Source organism: Lactuca virosa, chromosome 8 (assembly GCF_052849685.1).
Source record: "Lactuca virosa cultivar CGN04683 chromosome 8, Lactuca_virosa_CGN04683_v6, whole genome shotgun sequence".
Taxonomy (NCBI): domain Eukaryota; kingdom Viridiplantae; phylum Streptophyta; class Magnoliopsida; order Asterales; family Asteraceae; genus Lactuca; species Lactuca virosa.
Window position 1 is genome coordinate 323,366,807 of NC_136433.1, and position 17,460 is coordinate 323,384,266.

General features: G+C 36.7%; 2 protein-coding genes across 3 annotated transcripts; one reads left to right on the plus strand and one right to left on the minus strand.

Annotated features, from left to right (window-relative positions):
- The first annotated feature begins 485 nt into the window (after positions 1-485).
- Positions 486-5,468, plus strand: LOC145134340 (calmodulin-binding transcription activator 4-like). 2 transcript variants are annotated; one of them, XM_079069203.1, is made up of 11 exons: positions 486-898; positions 1,235-1,360; positions 1,434-1,549; positions 1,621-1,709; positions 1,795-1,840; positions 1,931-2,360; positions 2,479-2,696; positions 2,793-3,409; positions 4,048-4,579; positions 4,707-4,991; positions 5,223-5,468. In XM_079069203.1, the coding sequence occupies exons 1-11, from the start codon at positions 886-888 to the stop codon at positions 5,280-5,282; spliced, it is 2,532 nt and encodes an 843-aa protein (XP_078925329.1). In that variant the 5' UTR covers positions 486-885; the 3' UTR covers positions 5,283-5,468. The 2 variants fall into 2 exon arrangements, with proteins under 2 accessions (XP_078925329.1, XP_078925328.1); XM_079069202.1 differs by having other exon boundaries at positions 487-898; positions 1,931-2,375.
- Positions 5,469-5,501: 33 nt separating this feature from the next.
- On the minus strand, positions 5,502-11,495 carry HK3 (histidine kinase 3). Its single transcript, XM_079069201.1, has 11 exons — positions 10,247-11,495; positions 9,798-10,064; positions 9,528-9,697; positions 9,249-9,461; positions 8,919-9,105; positions 8,775-8,826; positions 8,454-8,683; positions 7,904-8,002; positions 6,537-7,552; positions 6,138-6,444; positions 5,502-6,018 (listed from the first exon to the last, which is right to left on the minus strand). The coding sequence occupies exons 1-10, from the start codon at positions 10,715-10,717 to the stop codon at positions 6,225-6,227; spliced, it is 2,925 nt and encodes a 974-aa protein (XP_078925327.1). The 5' UTR covers positions 10,718-11,495; the 3' UTR covers positions 5,502-6,018; positions 6,138-6,224.
- Between the last annotated feature and the right edge of the window lie 5,965 nt (positions 11,496-17,460).

A 17,460-nucleotide genomic window follows, 5' to 3' on the forward strand; every position in this document is an offset into this window, starting at 1 on the left:
ATACTCATAAACAGTAAAATGAAATAATATCACATAGTATTATCATGGAAGCAGTATTATGATCAGCAAATCATAATCAGATATGAGTAAAAAAAAAGTCTGGAGAAAAATGGCAAAGTCGTGTTTTAGCCCGCTATTGTGGCCACAGTGCTGTTTTAGGGCATTTTTACTCATTGACTCGCATAACTCACCAATCTCTTTTATTTCAAAATTTTTAATTTTTAATGTCCCATTACTAATATCATGATATGGTCATGTAGATCTTTAGATTATATATATATATATATATATATATATATATATATATATATATATATATATATATATATATATATATATATATATATAATGTGACCCGTGCACTAATTCATATTATTTGTTTATTATTTCCTACAAAAAAAGTTAAATAATTGCATTTAATTTCTTTGTTTATATTTTCCTAGGAAAATAGTTAATTAGTAGTCGACTTGACTTCATGTATGTCGACCCAAAAAAAACAGAATTTACTTATAAAATTCAACAAAAAGTTACTATTTTAAATGATGAAACCGTAACTCCGTTCCGGCGTTGCTACCTGGTCATTTCGCCGGGCTTTCGTGCCTCCGTCGTACCACCACCAACCACCTCTTCTGGATTCTAATAAACAAATACTATGTGTATTTGTTTGTGCTTTTGTGCCGGTGTCAATCGTGGGCGTTATCTGACGTTTTCAACTTAAATACTTTGTCGGAAGCAGCGATCTTAGGTCCTACGTCGCCATCAGATCTCTTTCCGGTGTACTCTGCAGTTGTCTAGTGTTACACCAACTTACTCCGAAGCTTGGTATTTACTTGACGAATTAGAATCTCTGACTCTCTTCTTTTCTGTCCTTCGAAGTGTATAGGAATGATGACGTCAGGTGAGATTTTGATTTCCCCAATTTAGTTAAAAGGATTTTCATCTGCGTAACTTGTTGAATGCTGCTTGTATGAATAAGCTTCGTGAATTGAGCTTACATTCGTATGCTGAGTCGTTGAAAATTATGTGAATGTAATTGATTTAGTTTATCCACTGTTGAACGCATTAAATGGTATCACATCCTTAATCACACGCAATTAGAATTTAGAACACATAATTTATTTATCGTAGAGTTGTTGATGCTAATATGTACCAATCAGTCTTTGGGATGTATGAATATGAAGCAGTTTTCCTGACTTTGAGGTTCTACATCTTGCTTTTTTGATACAATTCCCAGGGTATAACATCAGGGATCTTGTTAGAGAAGCACATATCCGGTGGTTAAAGCCGGGGGAGGTGCTCTTCATACTGCAGAATTTTGAGGAAAAGCAGCTTACCCATGCGCCCCCTCAAAAGCCACCCAGTAATGCTCATCATTTTTACTTTTGTGCAAGTGATATGTCAGTTTTGTATAATTTGATTGAATGCTTGTACAGGTGGCTCCTTGTTTCTCTTTAACAAAAGGGTGCTTAGGTTTTTCCGTAAAGACGGTCATAACTGGAGGAGAAAAAAGGATGGAAGAACTGTTGGGGAAGCCCATGAACGTCTAAAGGTTTTTTCTATTCATTTCTTCCTTCTCATACATGCTTATAATCATTTTTCTGATTCAATTTTTTTGTATAGGTTGGAAATGTTGAAGCTCTAAATTGCTATTATGCACATGGTGAACAGAATCCAAACTTCCAAAGGCGTAGTTATTGGATGTTGGATCCGTGAGTCTCTTTCATCTCTTTTAGTTTTCCCTTATGGCAACTTAGACTTAGTTTTAACTTTTAACGATTGATCTTATGGTGACAGGACAATGGACCACATTGTACTTGTTCATTACAGAGATATAACCATGGTAAGTCTTTCTACTGACCAATAAATACATAATATACATGTTATACTTATAGACATATAAAATACGAGTTGCTATTATTATAATTTGCAGACTGGGAATAGTGGTGGATCAATTTCAACATTGTCTACAGGATCTTCTTCACTTATTCAGAGTCCTGATTCATATGCAACTCCACTAAGTCGATCTGGTGGTGGTTTTAGTCAGAGCACCTCTAGTCCAAGTTCTGTAGAAGTCAGTTCAGATGTGGTCACCAGGTCAAATGGGACAAGTCCCTTGAGTCTGATAGAAGGAACTGACAACTTTGAAATTGATGTGGCGTTGAGAAGAATAGAAGAACAGTTGAGTTTGGGTGAAGAGAATTTGAAAGATCTGAGTTTATATTACAGCAAGAATGAGATTTCAAATGATTCAGGATTTTCAATTGACGACCAGGATTATGGTGATGTTTCTATTACAAATCAACAAACTTTAATTTGGGATGATGTCATACAATATGGTGGGAATCCAGTTGAAGAGAAAGGTGCAAATAATAACCGTAAGTCTAGTATTTTATCCATTATGTTTTTATTTTTATATACAATACATTTTTTACAGGCATCGAGCTTTGAAATATGTAACAATTCGATTCTCATCTGCAGCATCTCTGCCACAAGAAATTGAAGATTTCAAATTTCCTGCATATACCCCTGCTAGCAATTTGTCTGACAGATACCCAGATTTTTACTCAACATTTTTTGACCAAGGACAGACGGAAATGCCCCTCGAATCAAATTTAGGTTTAACCATTTCACAAGAGCAGAAATTTAATATTCGTGATATAGCACCTGAATCGGGATCTGCATCTGAGTCAACAAAGGTAATATTTTTTGATTAATCTCGTTCCATGATGCAATGAATATCAACTATCTCTTTCCATAATATTTTTTTAATTAATTAATTAACTAATACACAGGTGCTCATCATTGGGGAATTCACATGTGATAGTGATACATCCAAAAACAAATGGTACTGTATGTTTGGTGAGACTGAAGTCCCAATTGAGATTATTCAAGAGGGAGTCCTTTGTTGCTATGCTCCTCCTTTGCCACCTGGAAAAGTTACTGTTTGTATTACATCTGGCAATCGAGAATCATGCAGTGAAACCCGTGAATTCGAATACCTTGAAAAACATAGAGGAGGCAAAAAATCTTGGAGAAGTTCAGAAGAATTATTATTACTTGTGAGATTTGTTCAAATGTTATTATCTGAGAAAGAAGGTGGTGAGGAAGTAGAAGAGTCGTGGTCTCAATTGATAGAGGGTGTTTTAGATGGAAGTTTGGCGTCATATGATGCAATTGATTGTCTTCTGGAACACCTTCTAAAAGAGAAGTTAAAACAATGGCTTTTTTCTTCTTCTTCTTCTTCTTCTTCTTCTGGATTGTTGTCTAAAAGAGAACAAGGGATTATACATATGGTTTCTGGATTGGGCTTTGGATGGGCCTTGACCCCGATTCTTAACTCTGGAGTTGGTGTCAACTTTCGCGACATTAATGGCTGGACAGCGCTTCACTGGGCTGCTCGATTTGGAAGGTCTTTGCCCTTATCCTTATCTTTATATAAATGAAATGAAATAAGTCATTATATTTCATAATTCTTGTTTGGTTGGAATTTTTATATCATTTGTAAATACTAATACTAAATACCAGGTATAATATTTAACTATAACTCCCTAATTATGAAATTTATTATTTACGATACTAAAAAGGTAAAACATTATAAAATCTCATGAAAACCCAAATAAGATTTTATAATAACAAAAAATATTTTATAAAAATATAATTTAATTAAAATCTCATTAGCTGTAAAAAAATCTGTCGCTAAAAATTGGTTTAAATTACTAACTGATCAACATGGGAGGCGTCTTTAGGGAAATGTTACAAAATAACCACCCCTTTTGCTATTATTTTGCAAAATTATTAATATTTTTGAGAATTTTGCAAAATCCATTTTGCGTTATGATAGACATAGTTTGCCAAAAGGTGGTTATATAGTGTTCTAACGCCTCCCATTTTGGTAGTTTCGGTATTTAAACCCCTAAAAGTTTTATAAATAAACATGTCATATATTACAAGTTTTCCATCACACAAAATCATTCCAACCATTCTTTCTCCAATTCCAGCATACAAAACACCAGCCTAATTAATCTTTTGTGAGTTGAATTTCAACAGGGAAAAAATGGTGGCTGAACTGGTAGCTGCGGGTGCTTTTACGGGAGCAGTAACGGATCCCAGTCATGAAGACCCAAAGGGTAAAACCCCAGCTTCAATAGCTGCAACATCTGGACACAAAGGACTTGCGGGCTACCTCTCAGAGGTCTCACTAACCACCCACCCATCCCTACAAACTCAAATATCTCATAATATCCAACCACAAACAACATCACTAAATCCAAATAATATCTCAAACGAAGATCTTTCACTTAAGGACACATTAGCTGCTGTTAGAAATGCAACACAGGCTGCTGCATGTATACAGTCCGCTTTCAGGGCACATTCCTTCAGAAAAAGACAACAAAAGGAATCATTCCAACTCGAAGAAGAAGATGAGTATGGAATGCTTCCAAGTCACATTGAAACCCTTTCCACTTTTCTCAAAAATGGAAATGACTATAATGCCGCGTTATCCATTCAGAAGAAATACCGTGGCTGGAAAGGGCGTAAGGATTTCCTTGCACTTCGCCAAAAAGTTGTCAAAATACAGGTGCATTTGCATTATTATGTTATGTATTTCGCCAAAAAGTTGTCAAAAAAGTTGTCAAAATACTTTTATTTGTATTTCTCATTCATCATTTTACAGTTTTTGTGTTTGGGTGTGTGTGTGTCTCTAGGCTCATGTGCGGGGTCATCAGGTGAGGAAAAACTATATGGTTTTCTGTTGGGCAGTTGGGGTTGTTGAGAAAGTTGTGCTGAGGTGGCGGCGCAAAGGAGTGGGGTTGCGTGGATATAAACAAGGGGGCGATGAAACTGAAGACGAAGATATTGTGAAGGCGTTTAGGAAAGAGAAAGTGGATGTTTCTATCGATGAAGCCGTTTCTAGGGTGCTTTCGATGGTGGACTCTCAACAGGCGCGTCAGCAATATCGCCGCATGCTTCTTAAATACCGCCAAGCAAAGGTGGGCCTCTCTCTCTCTCTCTCTCTCTCTCTCTCTCTCTCTATATATATATATATATATATATATATATATATATATATATATATATTAATCTTGTTATTGTTCTCATCTATACATTCTTAACTGTGGAGTTGTCATGGGATATGTTATAAGAAATATTGCTAACCTTTCAACCAACACGGGACTAGTTTTGTACTCATTTCTTATTGGTATTGTTTGTCAATGTTGCAGGCTGAACGCGAAGGTTTACAAGGAGGGTCAACTTCTCAAAATGATGTAATGAATACGTGATCCAAGGAGTTGAATCAGTATATGTATAATCGATGGTGAATTGGTCTAACTAATTTCTAGTGTTACGATTGAGGTTGTGTATATAAACTTGTCGTTTACTTTGCTTTTGGTTTTGGTATGGGGTTGTGTAACTAATTGCAACATAAATAGTTTTCTCTAAATCAATTATATGCGAGTCATTATTCACTTTGATGATAGAACTAAGCACACGTAGCGAAGTGACAAATCATCCTACTATATGATGCCATCATCATTAATGAGGGAATCTATTTACATACAATGACCACGAAAAACATTACATACTGTTCCAAATTCAAAATGACAACCGAATTCGCTCGCATATTTATTTACACAAATTTACCAAAGTGTATCAAATAAACTTTCGGCGTGTCCTAAAACCACCTTCAACCTGAAACTTGTACTCCATACGTATATATTACTACTAAATACATGTAACCGTATTTATTTTCAACTTACAACAAATATATACCACAATACATTCCTTCCTTTCTTCCTTCCTTCACCCTCTCTTGTGGGGATGCCATATGACTAATTCAAACTCTACAACAACCGGAGTCCATGAGTTGACTACACAAAGTCAACCACCGAATAGATCAAAACAACGTGGAGGAAAATGAATTGGTTTCTGTATCTAACTTGCTCTACAAAACATACAAATCTCCACCAATAAATGACTTCCATATGTACACACTATATCGTCACCACATCTAGTTTCCTGAAATACAAAATTCAATAAAATTCAATCTACAAAGCCAAGAACCATCATGTGAGATGTAAATCATGGAAAACTCAAATATAACAAGATCAAATCTTGATGATAATAACGAAACTTACCTTCGTGAAGAATTTGAACCCCGTTTCCAAAACACCTCAAAAAACAGGCGCACGTTAATTTTGTGTGTGGGGTTGAGGTTCATCCAACTATAGGAAAAATCTAGAAACTTCTTGATAAAGTTGATTGGCTTCAAATGGCTTAGAAACATAGCCATCCATTCCAGAGTTAATGCATTGTTCATGTGTAGCTTGAATCACATCAGCAGTCATAGCCAAAATCGGGACATGCCACTTGGATATATTCCCGTTTTGCATACGATTATTAATGCTGTATTCCACCTCCCGAATCATTCTTGTTGCTTCAAACCTGCAACCAAAATAGAATGCTATAAGTAACAATAAATCTATAGTAATAAACAAATAAACAAAAAAAGTACATTGCTATATATTATATATTACCCATCCATTTCCGGCATTTGAATATCCATGAAACAAGCATCAAAGGAATGAGGCGGTTCTAGCAGCGAGATAGCCTTCCTCCCGCTATCAGCACACACCACCTCCGCCCCATACTTCTTCAACGCCCCTGCCGCCACCCGAAGGTTGACATTATTATCATCCACCACCAATATTTTCCGGCCAACCAACAACTTTGACAAAGACACCTTCGGGACCTCCCCGTTTCTCACACTGCTTCCGCCGCCCATCGCCCGCTGTAACGCCGCCGCCAACATGCTCACCCTCAACGGCTTCGTGATCACCGGGAGCCCGGTTTTCCAGGACCCACCGATTGAATTCGTTAACAGAAACATCTTCGCCGGAATCTTGTGGTTTACAGTTGTTGTTCTTGAATCTTGATCCAAAACATCCTCTTCGATTAAAAAAATGACTTTACTTGCGTTTGTGGACACCGAGTTGTTGATCAAACTCGGGATGATTTCTACTTTCATTCCTAACCGTTGGATGTGATATCTTGATACCTCGGCCCGTACGTGTCTCGGGTCGACAATGATTGCTTTCATGCCACGAAACTCTGATTTTGACTGGCCGTTGACTTTTGGGATGCTATCGAACCCGAAAACAGCGGTGAAGGTGAAAGTAGACCCGATCTTGGGGATGCTATGGAACCCGATCTCACCGTTCATTAAGTTGACTAAACACTTGCTGATGCTTAACCCGATTCCGGTTCCTCCATGTATACGGGAAATGGAGGGGCCCACTTGCATAAATGGAGTAAAGATCCGAGGTTGGGCTTCGGTTGGGATTCCGATGCCGGTGTCCTCGACTGATACGATCAAAGTAATGGAATCGGATATTCCCATTGCAGGTCTGAACCCCTCCCAGCTTCGGTTTCTATCGGCTACAGGCAGTCCACTCAATGTGTCTTTTTTTGATGGTTCCGTTTCTACTCCTATCGACTCCATTACTTCTTCAACAAGATGCACCGTTACAAAGATGTGCCCTTTCTCCGTGAACTAGTTCACATATTTATTAAAACCACAATTACTCATCTCATAAATCAACTTATTATAATAGATTATTATAACAAAAATGACCTCAAATGGGGAAAGGATTTTTACCAACCTCACCATATTTTTTTCAATTTTCACACAAATGACCATATTAAAACCACAAAAAATTAAATAAAAACTGTTTTTCAATTTTTATACATTGATTTTTCATAGAATTTGTTGTTTGTGACGGGGGCCATTCATTATTCAAAAAGCAATTTTGCAGCAAAAACTAATTTTGTTGTGAAATATGCGGTAATTTGTCCCCCACTGTGGTCATTGTTGTGATTTTCTCTTTAACAAAATGCATCCTACCTTAATAGAATTCCCCATGAGATTTGTGATGATTTGACGAAATCGCCCTGGATCACCGATCAAAGTTTCCGGAACCTTCTCGGATATGTAAACCGCCAACTACAAGTAGCCGAAAATAGAAAACGAGTCAAATATTGTTTTAAACGATTAAAATAGGGTTAATCTCATAAAAGACCTTATATTTTGTGTCTTTTCCAGATTAAACATGAACTTTTGTTTTTTTTTTCTTAAAAAAGACCTTGCATTTTTTCATTTTTTTTCGTCCGACCCTTTTAGTCATTTTTTTTTCCGAAAAAACTAGTAAAATGTGAGGGTTTTCGGGGAAAAATAAAAAAGTTGAGGGTCTTTTCAGAAATAGTTTGAAAGTTGAGGGTTTTTTTGGGAAAATAAGATGAAGTTGAGGGTTTTTCGGAACAAATGAAAAAATGTCTTTTTGAGGAAAAAAAATAAACTTGAGGTTTAATCCGGAAAAAACACAAAATATAAGTCTTTTATGAGATTAACCCATTAAAATATGTGGAAGAAAATATAAAACATAAAAAATGCTGACCTCGATTCCCTTTTCTTGAGACTTGCCTGAAAACAATGACAAAACATCATCCAATATAGCTCGAAGATCAAAGCAGACAGCCTCAAGCTCCAGTTTACCAGATTCAATTTTGGCTTGATCAAGAACTGCATTTATGAGTGAAACAAGAGCTTTTCCACTTGCTTGAGCTGTTCTAACATAATCTTGTTGTGTTACATCAAGAACAGTGTCCATCAGCATATCCAACATCCCTAATTTCCAAACAAGAAAAACCGTTTACTTAAATTTATGGGCTTTTTTTCCTTATACAGAATTTTTTTTGTGAAATATAACTTAACTTACCAAGAACACCGTTCATTGGAGTTCTAATCTCGTGGGAAACAGTAGCGAGAAACTACAATAAATTGAAATGTTTAAAAAAAAAAGATTTAGAACGTTTGTTAATCATTAAGACATACGAGTAAACAAATGGGTGAATGAAAATACCTGTGATTTTGCCACGTCAGCAGCCTCAGCGCGTATTTTGAGCTCTGACATCTCGTGATAATCATCTTCAACTTTGGCTATTCTATTTACAGTTGCATGAAAGATATGTCCAACAAGTAATGTGATCACAATGATTCCAAAAGCAGTTGATATTGCCAAGATTTGCCATGGTGGTTTTTGTTTGAATCTGTATGACCAAAAACAAAACATCACACTTTATGTTAATTCTATTTACTTTCTAAATGCACATTATACTATAAGAATCCTAACCTATTATAGAAGTGTAATTTCATAATTTATGCTTTCAAAATTCTATTTCTTGAGTTTTACCTGCAACGCATCTCATGCTTTCTTGAGGGGTCACCAAAGTTGAGAGGGCTAACATGTTGCAAACCAGTGTCTAAAACATTGGTACCATACATACTAATAGGATTTGATATATTAGTCGTATCAAAAACATTCACATAAATCGTTTGCTTGCTTGCAAGTTGTTGAAGTAACTTCTCCACCAACGATTCAATATCAAAAACTCCACCAAGATACCTGCATATAAAAAAGATTCACTCGAGATCTCATGAAATTTTTGTCATAAATTTGATAAAAATTTACCCATCAGTTGCTTCGATTCTTTCCTCTGGTGTCGCGTTGGAGGGAAGATCGCGTTTATAAACCGCAAAAGTCAATATAACTCCAAGACGGTTTGACTTTATAAGATCCAAAGGGGCTGTCAGGACACCTTTTCCTAATGCCCTTGCACGCAATACGTTTTCACGATCTTCCTGTAAATAAAATAAAATTAAAAAAATTAATTATACAATTTGTTTTTTTTATTTTTTGTGTTTCATGATGACATGTATATATGGTGTGTAATGTGTATACCTTGCCAGACATCATATCAAGAGAAATGACATGAGCAACAGTATCTTGTGCAAAGATAACAGGGGCATATTCTTGTTGAATGGGTGATGGCTCCAATTCTTCAGGGTTATACTCGTCTTTATTAACTGGGGTCATCTTTTTTATGCTCCATCCGTGTTGCTTCTCAAATTCTTCTCTTTCTGAATGAAGTACTCTTACTGCATACGCCACCCCACTTGTAAGTGGCCTCTCAAAAGCAGTTCTTTCCGTGTACCTTGCAAACGTATCCTGTTGTGTAATCATATGGTGGTGTTTGATTAAAACTGTCTAATTACGAAACCCTAATTCGAGTAAATGGAAAACCCAGATGGGATAAGGGGGAATTAAGCACTAAAAATGAAAATTTTCACTTATTATGCGTATGCCTAATACTATGTATATGTATATGGAGTAACGAATAAAAAAGGTACCTGATCAATTGCTGAAGGGTTTTTACCATGGTGAAAAGTTGAGATCAAAATCGACATAGCTTGAACATGATTCATGCTGACATTGAACTGATCTTGAAGCATTCTAGCTCTTTCATCGCACATATTCGCTAATGTTTCTTTCCTCTTTTCCATAGCTTGAGATCTCAGATACCAAAAGAACCACAAAGAAAGAATTGTACCAAATACAAACCATAAGATCAAGAGCTTCCTCGACCATGCTTTTCTAACTTCCCTTGAACCAATATATTGATAGTAGTGATGATGGATCTTGCAAGCGTTCCCTGAAAAGATCTCAAGAAATTTCATCCAAATCTTCACACCACTTTTAGGCTTCATCTCTATACAATTAGTGAAACGATTCACGGAGATCACTGATAGAAACGAGCAACATAGCATCAGAAGAAGGTGTCCCACTTTTAAGCCAAATCCAATTAGATGGATAAAACTCATCCACAGAAGTAACTCAAAGAGAAAAAGTTAAGTTCCCAAACAGTATATGTATAAATATGAACAGGGTTCCACTTATAACAGCTGGTTTGAGAAGAATATATACATAAACTAAACTAAAATATTGGAGAACAATAAAAAGGAAAAAACTTCTATCAAATCTTTATAAACTGTCCAATCAAAGGATCCAACATGAAAGGAAAAAAAAAGTTCAAACTTGGAAGAGCAAGATTTCACCACCAATCTCTAAACTCAAAATACGGGTGATGATTCTATCTTATCCGAACCCTAAATTCCTCCGAATTTTATAAGAATACAGTAGGTGTTAAGAGCGAAAAGGTTCACATACAAAGAGAATCAAGGAATAGACCAAAATTCGAAAGGGGGAATACGGATTATGTTATCATGTTCTACTAACTACTATAAACCCAGATGGAGGAATCAACCGAAAGAAAGATTCTTTAAAGTCTACTTATTCAAAACCAAGAAAAAAAAAAGCCTGATGAGAAAAGAGGGTTAAACCCTAATTAATGAACTGGGGTTGGTATAATTATGAGCTAAAAACCAAGGAACGTGAGTAATTATTTGAAGGGGGTTTTACTCTAAGATCTCGAGTGAGTAATCAATGAATGCCGGAAGAAAATGATCGAAGGAATGGAGAGAGAGAGAGAGAGAGAGAGAGAGAGAGAGAGAGAGAGAGAGAGAGTTGTAAAGCATCTGTAAAAGCAAAGATGAGAAGAATATGGTTGTAAAAATGTCCTTGGCATAACCCATTATCTCTATCCTTACTTCCAATCTCCATCCACCCTCTAAAACAAATTATTATGCTTTTAGTCAAAATATTTTGTTACGTTAAGAGTTAGTTTATTACAGAAACGGTCCCTCTGATTTAATAAATTCGTTCTTATCTTTATAGAATGACATGTTGTATCTTTATAATTTTTAAAACTTACATTGGTTGGTCATTAGTCTATTAAATCGGTTTTACTTATTTACCGTTGACTATTTATCTCTTATATTTATTTTTTTATTTTTATTTTTTACATGAGTAATTAAATTACAAAAATGATAAAATCTTATCATAACTTCACCTCGTCTAGATCTCAATTTGATTGTCAGCGCATCTCATATATATATCATGTGAACATCATCATCGGCACCATCGACATTATATCTCATCCTCTGCTTGTCATCATCCTTTCCCTCTCCCCTCCGGCCATTGTATTTCCCATATACATAGAGAAACATCTTTGTTTTATCATTTATGTTTCATCATAGGTGAACAAAATAAGGAAATCAACCCTAAATCGTAGGTGGCTTTCATATCCCCGTCGTCGAAGAGTCAAAAGCGTCACCGCACTCGGATTCCCTCATGGAGGAATGTACATGCCTTTCTTCTTTAGGATCAGTTTCACCACCTCGGATTGGGGTTTGTTTCATGTTGGTGCATATGATATAAACTACCAGCTCAATGAAATGTTCCAAAAGCAAGCTAGGCAAGAACGATTTGAGATCATTAAGTCCCTCATGTCGTGTAAACATCAAGAAGGAGCATTTGTATGTATGCACGTTCAAAAGATGAAGTTATACATAAACAGACTGGGGAATCTAGGTTTCGAGTTCCTAAAGGAGTCGGTCGTTGACACAACTCGCTTTCTAGTTCATACCATTAGTTCATTATGAACTACAATATGAACAATCTGGAAAAAACCATAATGGCTCTACATGGCATGTTGAAAACTGCCAAAGCGAGTTTGTTGAAAACTCGTAGCTCCACTCCTACTACTCATGTCTTGGCCATTGGAAATAACATTGCTAAAAGGAAAAAGGAAAGACAAAGATTGAACAGTCTAACCATGATCTTAAGACAAAAGTCAAATCTGACATAGTTCCTACCACTGACCCCAATGAGGCCATCTGTTTTTACTACCAACAGAAAGGACATTCAAAATGTAGCTGCCCAAATACTTGTAAGATCTAAAGAAAAACAAAGTCAAGTAGTTTGGCCATTATTTTCCAAGAATAAGGACTAGCATCCAAGTCAATTTGGTAATTATTGGTGGATAGTTCTAGATGAGCTCTCTTCCATGCTCCTGTCATCATTCCATCAACTTCCAGCCTCCCCGTGAGGAATCAAAGACTTCAAAGGTTGTTATTTTTTCTTCCTGTGATTGTGTTAATCTTTTTATATATGCAAAATGATCCTCGGTGGGAATAAAATGTGCTTATGTTATTTAAATTTATAAAGCTTTTGTTGCCAATGTTGTTTTAGAAACTGAATTTTTGAATAAAACCCAATAGGTATACCCTATAAATAGACCAATGACATCTACAAAACAAAACACCAAGTGTCACACCCCCAAACCAAGGATGGCGGAAACGTCCGGGGGTGGAGGACTTCATGTATAGTATCATAACAGCAATTGTAATAGTAATTCAAGCAAACACAACCAACATATATATAATTGAAAAAAAAGTTACATCATTGTATGAATTACATGTTTACGAATCAATTACAATATGTTGATAAAATATGAAATAGTAGACGCCTTAGCGTCCCATCCTCAAAAGCACTTGATTACCTGTTTAATGATTTCCTGAGAATACAAGTTGTTTGAAAAAGTGTCAACACAAAGGTTGGTGAGTTCATAAGCTTTTGTTTGGTATTATTAAAAGCCTTTCGTTTGTAAAAGTAGTATTTGTGTTAGAAAAATCCAATATTTTCCTTAATGTGTAAATGTAGTCTTAAAACCCAAAGACCGAAATGTACAAGTAATTTATCATATTTATAGTAAAACAATGCAAGTTTAAATCGACATAAACTCGTTAAATTTTAATGAAGTTCCCGTAAATTCCAATGTTTGTTAATACTTTATGTGAGTTTATTATAACCATACTATGACCAATGTTGCCTAAAACGACGTTCTTCAGGCGTCGGAAATGTTATGACATTTGTCACCCCAAACCTATCGGTCTAACTGTTGCATGCAGTTTAGGTGTGGGTTTGTCAAACCCAATATAGATCTATACACAAGTATCACGCTCTCCCTCAAGGAGACTCTGGTTACAATACAGGACTTAATGGTAATTTGAAGTAAATGTCTCACAAAGTCATTAACGGAATTACGTGTTATGAAAACTTGGTACCGTAAGGCCGTACCTTGCTTAATGAAAATATTTTTTGTATAAATGTACCCTTTTTAAATGTATGTGTTATGTAATGTATCATAAACTATACCTATTATAGTTTATCAACCAAGGGTAGTACGTGGTAATGTATGCAAACTATATTCAAAATAGTTTATTTAATGTTTGAATGTATCGATTGTACTTTGATTATAATCACTTGTTATTCTTTATATTTTATATGACCAAATCCATTTGTAACTGATGTGTGTCTAAATATTAAGATAAAATGTCATATATTGCAGTAACATACAGTCACATAAAGATATACACCTTGCTCAACATGTTACAAGGTGAAATGAAATTAACAGCAACTTTTCGTTAAAAACAGTTTCTGTTACCGTTCTTATAAAATTTATAGAAAAATCATCACAGCTCTAAATCCAAATCCGCAAATTTTGAGAGTTTGGAATATGAGTCTAGTTTGTTCGTAAATTTTATCATGATTTTTAGTGATCTCTAACAGAGGTGAAAATGTTCATAATCACAGACTGGTCCGGGTTTGCCTCTGAAATGACAGACAGTTTTGTAAAAATCACCATTAATTGTAGAAAAATCATTTGGAGATGTGCAAGTAGCCATTTTAAAGCTAAGAGTTTGAAATACTTGCACCTGAAACAGTTTTGAAAACTAAAATATTTAAGTTGACCAAAACAGTCCGTGATTAACGTCCATCTTTTCTGATGTAATCTGTTAGAAAAAGTTTAATTGTGTTCTTGATGATTTTACTTGTATTCTCCCCTTAAAACTTAAGAAAAACATGTAAATGTATGGGTATGAACTCACCTTATGTGGTTTCAGTAGATGAAAGTGAGAGAGAGGAAGTGTTCAACTCAAGAACACTAAGAAGATGTCTTGATGATTCGAGAATCTAGCACCGAATAAGATGGAACTTGTGTAAGATATCAATGATTTGAGTAGAATGGAGTTTAATAATTATGTGAATGATGAAGATACTTACTAATTGAAGCAAGAAATCCCTGGAGAAAGCCTTGAAGTTCTTGAAGTTGAGAGAAAAGATGAGAGAATTTTGGAGAGTGTTCTTGGTTGCTAAGTGTAGAATGAAAGAGTTTTATGGAGAATGAGGAGAGAGGATCAATCCTCCAGCTCTTAGAACGTGGGAAGAGCTGGAGATTGGCTGTAAAGGTCCACTAAGGAGACAAGGGGTAGTGGGAAAGAGTGGCTGATCATAGAGTGAGGTGGTAGTGGGTTGCTTTTGCCATAAATTAAGGAAAATCAAATATTCCCTCAATAATTAGTTCAATCACCAATTCTTTTAATATATTTTATAAAAACCCTGGAGATTTATATATTTTGGGGCCTTAGTTTATAAAATAAAGTTTTGGGTGAAAATCCCACGTTAAAATAATGAAAAACGGAGTTAAAACGAAGTCGTAGTCGAAAAACCGGTAAAAAGGGCCTGTCTGCGAGACTTCGGACACGGCTTCGGACCTTCGGACTTCGGACACGGGCACTTCGGACTTCGGACTTCGGACCCTGGCTTCGGACACTTCGGACACTTCGGACTTCGGACCCTGGCTTCGGACACTTCGGACTTCGGACCAGAGGTTTCGGTTTCGGATCCTTAAAGCTATTTTACTCGTTTTTACCCCGTTTCAAGCGATTTTTGACCCGGTTAAGGGTCGAGATGACCCAAATGATTACAAAAAGTTAAAGTAACTTTTGGGAGAGATTTGGGAGAGATTTGGGAGAGATTTGGGAGAGATTTCAAATAGAAAGAGATAGAGTGAAAACGATTTAGAGAGGTTTCGTTTGTGATTAATTTGAGTGTCCGGCTTCACAACGCAAGGTTCGTAAACCCCATTAAACCGTGTTTTAGTGTCGTACACAATCCCGATGATTGTGCAATAGTGTTTTATCGCTTTGGTTCGTTGTTTAGCACTGTTAAGGCTAAGGAAAATCAAACACATGAACTTTCCAAATGAGGATTTCTCATTAAAATAGCGAATTGTATAGTGATTACATAACGTAAACCCTAGCATACAAGGGTTATTGGAGTTGACCGGTTTGACTTGTTGACTTTGAATTGACCGAAATTTGACGGTTGTCACATCATCCCCCCGTTAGAAGGAATTTCGTCCCGAAATTTTCATTTTGACTGGGATTTTCAAGAGTTTGGGAAGAGATGTGGATACTTTTGTTTCATCTGATCCTCGCGTTCCCAGGTGAATTCGGGTCCTCGTTTAGCGTTCCAACGTACCTTCACGATGGGAATACGACTTTGTTTCGTTCGTTTGAATTCCCGATCCATGATTTCGACTGGTTCCTCCACGAAGTGGAGATTTTCGTTAACTTTGATTTCGTCGAGTGGTATTACGAGTGTCTCATCAGACAAACACTTCTTTAGGTTCGACACGTGAAACGTGGGATGTACTTTGTCGAGTTCCTGAGGTAATCGAAGTTTGTATGCTACTGGCCCAATCCTAGCAAGGATTTCGAATGGCCCGATGTACCTTGGATTTAGTTTCCCGCGTTTGCCGAATCGTATCATTCCTTTCCAAGGGGAAACTTTTAGTAGTACTCGATCACCCACCTGGAATTCCAAGGGTTTGCGTCGTTTGTCTGCGTAACTCTTTTGCCGATCGCGAGACGCTTTCAGTCTCTCTCGAATTTGAACGATCTTTTCTGTGGTTTCCCTTATGATTTCAGGGCCAGTGAGGGTGCTATTAGAGACTTGCCCTCTAGCTAGCTGTGTATCCCCCACCTCAGCCCAACACAGGGGTGATCTGCATTTGCGACCGTAAAGAGCTTCGAATGGAGCGACTTTGATGCTAGTATGATAGCTGTTATTGTAGGAGAATTCGATAAGCGGTAGATGGGTATCCCATGCTTTACCGAAGTCTATCACACAAGCTCTTAACATGTCTTCCAACGTTTGAATGGTTCGTTCGCTATGTCCGTCGGTTTGTGGGTGGTAGGCCGTACTCATGTCAAGCCTAGTTCCCAATGATTTTTGTAGAGACTGCCAAAACCGTGAGGTAAATCTACTATCTCTATCGGAGATAATGGATATCGGCACACCATGGAGTCGTACAATCTCTCTGATGTACGTTCTAGTCAGCTTCTCCATCTTGTCGGTTTCTTTTATTGGTAGAAAGTGTGCTGATTTGGTCAATCTGTCTACAATTACCCATATTGTGTCAAGACCGCCCGATGTCTTAGGCAGCTTGGTTATGAAGTCCATTGTTATTCGCTCCCACTTCCACTCAGGTATATCCGGCTGTTGTAATAGCCCGGATGGTTTCTGGTATTCGGTTTTGACCTTAGCGCAAGTTAGGCACTTGCTCACATAGGTAGCAATCTCAGCTTTCATGTTCGGCCACCAGTATAATTTCTTGAGGTCCAGATACATCTTATCCGACCCGGGATGGATGGAGTATCGAGTCTTGTGTGCTTCATTCATGACGACATCTCGGAGTCCACCGAACTTCGGTGTCCAAATCCGGTTCATGATATAACGTGCTCCATCATCCTTGACTTCTAAGTTTTTATCCATTCCCCTTAATGTCTCTCCTGCCACCTTTTCTGGTTTCAAAGCT